Below are 7,902 nucleotides of genomic sequence, written 5' to 3'. Positions count from 1 at the left end.
GCCGGGGGGTGGGGGAGAATAGGCTTCACCACTTGAAGAAAGGAGTTGCAGTGTTGTGACCACTTTTTGTCATTGGTCACACTTTCCAACTGAGAGTCATTAAGTAGTTGCTCCTCATCACTTAGGGAAGGGCAGAGGTCTCCGGTGGCCGCCTCCAAACTCACCTCTGTCCTTACGAGCTATGCCGCTCTGAACTTGGACTTTTACACCTGAACCAGAAAAAGAAAGCCCTGCGGCTAGCCAGACGCCTGCTCTGGAGGAGGTTCGGAGACGGTTAGTCTGCTAGGGCTGCCGCAACAAAACACAACAGGCCATGCGGCCTCAGCAACAGACCGTGACTGCCCACAGTGCTGGAAGATGGAAGTCCAAGACCAGGGGGTCGGCGGGTTTGGTTTCCTTTGAGGCCTCTCTCTTTGGCTTGCAGACGGACCCCTTCTTGCTATGTCCTTGCATGGCCTCTCCTCCGTGGGCACACCACCCGTGTCTTCCTGTGGGTCCTGTAAGGACAGCTGTCAGATTGTAGTAGAGTCCACCCTAACAGCATCGTTCTCACTTAATTATTTCTTTGAAGCTGTGTTCATCCCCTCGGAGCAGGGATATGGAGCTGGGGGGCTCTGGGTGGGACCCCATTGCTATCCATTATTTCGACAAACCATCAGCACCTGCCCTACACCTGGCCTGTGCTGGGCAGGATAGGGACACAGTGGTGGCTGAGGGGCCCTCCTCTCCTGCACAGCCTGAGCTGTGTGGCCGAGGACCGATGCCACTTTACCCTCACACACCAGAGCCGTGCGGCCCTCCTTTCACACGGCCATATCTTCGTCTGCTTGGGCCTGATTAGCTCTGCTGGTCTACCCTGACGACTCCCCGAGACTCTGTTGGACCACAGAGCTGTGCGAGCGCCCAGCAGGTGGCAGCTAGACCCAGCACTGGCACCGAGTCTGAACCTGTGTCCACCTGGTGAACACCACTCGCCCCTACCTGGCGACGGACTGAGACCCTACCTCATGCAACTCGAGTGCTGCCAGGGGATCTTCCATTGCCTGAGCCTAACAGGCAGCAGGCAGGCGGGGTTCGGTGGAGGCAGGCCAAGGTGAATATCAGGGTGACTTGGGACGTTTGCTGACCTGCCCCCAGACCTGGGGCTGGTCAGAGCAGCCTTGGTGCTCAGCGTGGTCCTTCTATGCACACCCGGGCGTGGCAGAGGCAGCCACAAACTGGATCGCTCTGTAGCTACAAACGGATTGCCCAGGGCCAATCACAGGTAGCATATGAATTGGCCTGCACCCGAGTCCCTCCCAACAGGCCCCAGCGGCCGGCTTCAGACAACAGGAGAGAGAGATCCCACTAGTTTCACAAGTGGCACATCCAAAGGAAGATCCTGGCAGGCACCAGAGGTGCTGAGGCAAATTCTGCTTTGTGTGGTCGGCAGCTGCACAGCAGCTCAGACACTGTGGCCAGGGCTGACTCCCACCGTCAGCCAGCTGGAAGGTCGATCCCACGCGCCAATGGGCCTGAAGCAATCAAGACTCAGTTACAACAGGAGGGCCCTCGTAACCCAGACAAGGGGCATTCCTGGAGCACCCAGCTCAGGTGATAAAGGTGACGGCACCACTGAACCCCACAGGATACCTATTACATAAGGCCACCCTGCCAAGAATGGGGGTCATAATGCATAAAAACAAACACAAAGAGGCAACCAAAATGGAGAGACAAAGAAACATGCCCCAAATGAAGAACAGAAGAAATCTCCAGAAAAAAAGCTAAATTAAATGGAGGCACAAACAATTGATTAGATATAGAGTTCAAGAAATGGTTATAAGGATGCTCATATGGACATAAAATCCATAAAAAAGAACCAGTCAGAAATGAAGAACACAATATCTGAAATGAAGAATGCACTGGAAGGAATCACCAGTAGATTCAATGGAGCTGAAGATGGAATCACCGATTTGGAAGACAAGGTAGCAGAAAACTACCTTGAGGAAAAAAAAGAGCAGGAAAAAAAAAAGAATTTTTAAAAATGAGCATAGTTTAAGGGACCTTTGGGACAACATGAAGTGTAACGACATCCACATAATAGTGGTTCCAGAAGCAGAAGAGAGAGAGCAAGGCATCAAGAACAATATTTGATGAAATAATGAAAACTTTCCTAACCTATTGAAGGCAGAAGACACAGGAAGTGCAGAGTCCCAAACACATCATAATTTAAATGGCAAAGGTTAAAAACAAAGAGAGAATATTAAGAGCAGCAAGAGAACACAGTTAGTTACCTACAAGGGTGCTCCCAAAAGACTGTCAGATGATTTCTCAACAGAAACATTTCAAGCCAGAAGGAATGAGTATAACATATTCAGTGATGAAAAGCAAGTTCCCACAGCCAAGACTACTTTAAATAAATAAAATAATAAAATAAAATAATAAATAAATAAATAAATAATAAAATAATAAATAAATAAAATAAAATAAATAATAAGATAAAATAAAATGGGAATTGGACAAGGGGGAGAATTGTGTGTGTCCTATCTGTAAAGAGCATCCCACAGGAGCCAGTAGCTCAAGCCCCAAGCCTCGGAGGCCCCCTTGACTCCTCTCTTTCTCCCCCACCCACATCCAATCCATCAGCAAATCCTGGGGCTCTGCCTTCAAAATAACCCAGAATGCAAGCACTGCTCCCAGCTCCTCACCTCGCCCTGGTCCAGCTGGGGCGGTGGGGCTGGGATACTTATATAACTCCCACGTCAGGTGCCGCGGAGGCCCGCTCCCGGGGTACCCGTTCCCCAACAGGCTGACCTGCTGCCTCGATGGGAAGTATGGGCTCTGGGGCAGCAAAAGCCCTCAGGGCACAGAAGCTGGACGTGGGATGATTGGGAGCTGTGGTGGGGGCACCAACAGCTCCACTGTGCCCAGTGCCCGGGGCAGTGCAGGGCATGGACCAGGCAGTCCTCGTCCATTTGTTCATGAGTGAATGAATGAATGAATGAATGAATGCCTCTGTGGTGGGCAGAAGAGGGGCTCAGTCTCCCCAAGTCCTGTCCGCCCACATGGACTTACTCCCCGTTCACACAGCCCAACTGATGGTGCTACACACATTCCCGGAGACTTTGCGGGGCGTCGTCCAGAGTGAGCTCAACTACTCGGTGATCCTGAACTGTCTGACTACACTCAGGCCCACACCCGTGATTCACTGGACCTTCAACGGGCAGCCCCGAGGGACAGGGGAGAAGCTGATCATCCGGCGGCTGTCCAGGGAGGACGTGGGTACCTATATGTGCGTGGCCAAGAACAGCCAGGAACAGCACTCCTCCGAGCTGGTGAAAGTCTCCCTGGCCGGTAAGCCCCCCAGCCCTACCCCAAACCCCTGCACCCTCGCTGGTCGGCGGCCCGTTTTCCTGGTTCCCCTGAACCCCCTTCAGTGAGCAGTCTCCTCTGAGACGCTCTGTAGCCAAGTTGTCATCACATGCACCTGGCAGATTGGGCATGATCAGCCCATTTCACAGATGGCAGGCTGTGGAAGCTCAGCTCATGATCTGGAGCCAGCTGCCTGGGTCCTGGCTCCCACCGCTTGCCGGGTGTGACTTCTGGAGCCATCTTCGCCTCTCTGAGCCTCGGCATGTGCCAGCGGGAAAGTGCAGGTGCTCATGTAACACGTGGTCCTGAGCATGGGCATGGAGTTTGAATTCTGGCTCCACTTCCTGGCCATGGGACTTGGGACCAGCTCTGTGCCTCAGTTTCCCCACCTGTAAAATTGGAAAAATAAGAGTGCCCACCCAAAGTATAGTTGTGAGCATTCAATGAGATAAGCAGGTGAACAGCTTAAAATAACAGTGCCTCATACTACCGAACACTAGTGAGTGTTCGATACACACTAGAAATAGTATCGTTGCTACAATTAGCATTATCAATATTATTAACTAGAGGCCCAGCACATGAAATTCGTGCACTGAGGCTGTCCAGGCGGCAGAGGCTTGAAGGCCATGCTTCCTCCCCAGGTGCTGGGGCGTCACGGCGAGCTTTTGAGCAGAGGAGGTACAGGGTCAGGTTTGAGCTTCAGAGAGGACACTGACTTCCTTATGGTGGGGCGATGGGTGGGGAGAGACTGGGGCAGGAGAGCAAGGAGGAGGCCTGGGCAGAGGCCTAGAGGATGTGGAGGAAGGGAGGGAGGGGATGGTGGGAGTGGGGGTTGTGGAGGGAGGGCGGTTGCTCCAGCCTCACCCATTCTCGGTTTCCAGAGGTCGACATGGATTCCACAGACGAGCCCATCGACCTGGACCCCGGTCTCACGGTGTCAGGAGGATCTGCTATCGCCCTCCTCCTGGCCGGAAGTGCCGGGTTGGTGGTCGTGATAGTAGGAATTGGCTCCGCCATCGCCCAGACCCAAAGGTACCGTCCGTCCCTGACCCGTGTGCCTGGACTGACCTCCCCACTCAGCAGCAAAACAAAACAAAATGCCTCGTCCCAAGGAGCTTTAGGCTCATTCAGAGAGGATGGCATTGACCCCTGATGTGGCCATCTGCCTCCTCAGTTCCCACAGTGACCACAGGAGTCAGAAGAGGGTTTTGATGCTGGTCTGTCTGGTGCAAATTCCAGTTCCGTTACTTCCCCGCAGGGAAGCCATGGGCAGGTCACTTGCCCTTTTTGTGCCTCAGTTTGCCTCTCTGCAAAATGGGGATGACAATCATAATACCTGCCTCACAGGACTGTTGTGAGGATTAAACAAGCTAATATTTCTGAAGTGTTTAAAACAGTGTTTGGGATACAGTAAGCATTGTATTCATTCCTTCTGCACATATCGATGAGCCAGGCGCTGGGGCTACTGTGGGGATAATGGTGCGAAGTCCCTGCCCTCATGAACTTTCATCCTAGGCAGGTACCAACAATTATGAGGTGACCCAGGGAACTCTAGGTTGTATGTTGAGGGAGGATGAGTGCTAAGGAGAGGAATAGGGCCGGAAGGGGGACAGGGAGTGTGGGGATGAGGAGCAATTGAGCTAAGTCAGTCAAGACCTCCCCTAGAGAGTAACATTTCAGCAAAGACATTGGGCAAAGGAAAAGAGGGGGGAAGCCCATGTGTATGTGGGGAAAGGGCACACCGGGCAGAGGGAACAGCAAGTACAAAGGCCCTGAGGTGGGACTTGCCTGGCATGTTAAAAAAAATTGCAAGGAGGCCAGTGTGGCTGGAGTGGCGTGAGGAATGGGAAAAGAAGCAAGACCTGAGATCCGAGAGGGAAAGGGTGGGGCACCAAACAGTGGAAGGTGTGTGGGTCATGTCAATACTTGGCTTTTGTTCTGAGTGAGATGGGGGTCATGTGGGTTTCGGGCAGAGGAGGGAATGGATGTATGGATAGATGGATGGATGAATGAATGAATGAATGAATGAGTGACTGCCTCTGTGGTGGGCAGAAGTGCTCAGTCATTCTGACTTACATTTTAATCCTAGCTGTGTCAGCTATTATCATACTATAATAACTTTCCCTGTATTGAATGCCTATTATGTGCTTGCTAAACTTTATTCTTTTTTAAATATATTTTTATTGATTTCAGAGAGGAAAGAAGTGGAAGAGAGAGAGATAGAAACATCAATGATGAGAGAGAATCATTGATCAGCTGCCTCCTGGACGCCCCCTACTGGAGATTGAGCCTGCATCCCAGGCATGTGCACTTGACCAGAATCAAACCTGGGACCCTTCAGTCCGCAGGCTGACGCTCTATCCACTGAGCCAAACCAGCTAGGGCAACATTATTCTTTGTAATCTCCACAAGAGAGGGTAGCAGGGTGGGGTAGCGATGAAGGCCTCAGTTTTGTCAGAGAGGAAACGAAGGCCCAGGAAGAAGTGACTGGCCCCAGACCCCATAGCTGGAGAGGAGGGATTCCAACTCAAAACCCTGCCTCACTCCCAGTTCCAGCCTCTAACCCACGCCGCCTCTTTTTTACCATTAACAATGCACACCTTCGTAGCTTATGGACCGAGGAAGAGAAATCTGCAAGTTGAAATGCTTTGGCAAGGCCTTGCCCAGATCTCTGGCCTGTGAGTTCCATGGGGAGCCTTCTGGAGGCAGGGGAGGGCCAGGCTGCTGCCTGAGTCACCCACATCATCTTCACTGTGGCATTTCCTGGGTCCTCACCATGAGCCAAGATCTCTGAGTCACAAGAACTCTCAGGGGCGGGTTCTGTTCTTGTCCTCATTTTCAAAATGAGTGGAACCAAAGCTCAGAGAAACTCATCAACTTGCCCAACGACAAACAGCTGACAACTGGCTGACCCTGGACCAGACCCAGATCCAATTCCAAAGCCAAGTTCTTAGGAAGGAAGGGTGAGAAGTCCGGCTGGCATAACCCTACTCGCCCAGACCACCCGATATCCTGTCTCCATGAGTGGGTCGGAGGTGTCACTCCTGGTCCTCCCCACCATCTTGGCCAAAACCCATTTACTAATAGTTTCAGACAACACATCAATTCTGGCGTCCACCAGAAGGAACCAGCCTGGGTGAATCAGCAGTGACCTTGGAGATGAGGTCATGGGAACAGGCATGACTGTCTGGACGCTGCCATGGGGGGGGGAGGGGGTGGCAGTCCCACACACGTCGACCACACCCACCAAGGGCCAGCAGAGATCCCTGTTGTTTGCCGTTAAGGCCATGGACCCCAAATGAGGCTACTTAGGTTCATCCCAGCTCTGCCAAGTGCCAGCTTATGTATGGCTTTCGGTGAGTCCTTTAATGCTCTGTGCCCCGTCTGCAAAACAGGGATAGTTACGGTAATACTTACCTCAAAGTGTGGGTGTGCGAGCAGCTAAGACAATGGGAGGAAAGCGCTGTAAAGAGTGCCTGGTAGCCCTGACCGGTTTGGCTCAGTGGATAGAGCGTTGGCCTACAGACTCAAAGGTCCCAGGTTCGATTCCAGTCAAGGGCATGTGCCTTGGTTGTGGGCACATCCCCAGTAAGGGGTGTGCAGGAGGCAGCTGATGGATGTTTCTCTCTCATTGATGTTTCTAACTCTCTATCCCTCTCCCTTCCTCTCTGTAAAAAATCAATAAAACATATTTTTAAAAAAAGAGTGCCTGGGATATGGTCAGCCTTCAATAAGTGTATTGTTATGGTGACTGTGATCATAATTTCTCTTTATTTCGTTGCAGGACTGACAGGCAAAGAATACGAAGATGCTGCTGAAGTGTGAGTACCTGCCTGTCACCCTGGGAGCTGAGGCCACGAAGGACGGGAAGAGAACCCTGTGTTCAGGGATGAGATGAGGTTCCTGGGGGCTCCATAGGCGATCTCCTCCCTCTGGTTTCCTGATCACTTGTTTGTGGGATGCTCCCCTTTTGTTGAGAGCCCTGGGGACGATTGTACAAGACACCCCGTCTGCCCATCTCACCAAACTCCTGGAGACCACCTCCACAAGCAGTGTGTATTTCATAAAACTCATGGGATGCCAGCAAAAGAAACGCCCTGTAGTGGCTCAATAAAAAATACAAGGAGCCCTAACCGGTTTGGCTCGGTGGATAGAGCGTCGGCCTGCAGACTGAAGGGTCCCGGGTTCGATTCCGGTCAAGGGCATGTGCCTTGGTTGCTGGGCACATATCCAGTAGGGGGTGTGCAGGAGGCACCTGATCAATGTTTCTCTCTCATTGATGTTTCTAATTCTCTATCCCTCTCCCTTCCTTTCTGTAAAAAATCAATAAAAAATATATTTTTTTAAAAAATACAAGGAAGGGTTTGATATTAGGATCCAAGAAGATTTTCAGGAGTCTGAGCATGTATCAGTTAGCACTTGCTGTGTAACAAACTATACCTTCCCATGCTTAAGCCTTGAAACCACAGCCATTTATCTAGCTTCCAATTCTGTGGGTTATCAATTTGAGCTAAGATTAGCTGGGCCATTCTTCTGGTCTCTGTTGGGCTC

The 7,902-nt window shown here is 51.5% G+C and overlaps 1 protein-coding gene across 1 annotated transcript in view; it reads left to right on the top strand.

Annotated features, from left to right (window-relative positions):
• The window catches only part of IGSF23 (immunoglobulin superfamily member 23), an 8,264-nt gene extending 780 nt beyond the window's left edge, over positions 1–7,484 (top strand). The window contains exons 2-4 of the mRNA XM_015561223.1: positions 3,070–3,329; positions 4,229–4,383; positions 7,136–7,484. Of these exons, the coding sequence (XP_015416709.1) occupies positions 3,070–3,329; positions 4,229–4,383; positions 7,136–7,169 (449 nt within the window). The 3' untranslated portion in view covers positions 7,170–7,484. The remainder of the gene's footprint in view (positions 1–3,069; positions 3,330–4,228; positions 4,384–7,135) is intronic.
• Positions 7,485–7,902: the final 418 nt, after the last annotated feature.

The sequence above is a fragment of the Myotis davidii genome, unplaced genomic scaffold, assembly GCF_000327345.1.
Source record: "Myotis davidii unplaced genomic scaffold, ASM32734v1 scaffold796, whole genome shotgun sequence".
In the NCBI taxonomy this organism is placed as follows: domain Eukaryota; kingdom Metazoa; phylum Chordata; class Mammalia; order Chiroptera; family Vespertilionidae; genus Myotis; species Myotis davidii.
This window is presented reverse-complemented; position numbering and strand designations above follow the sequence as displayed.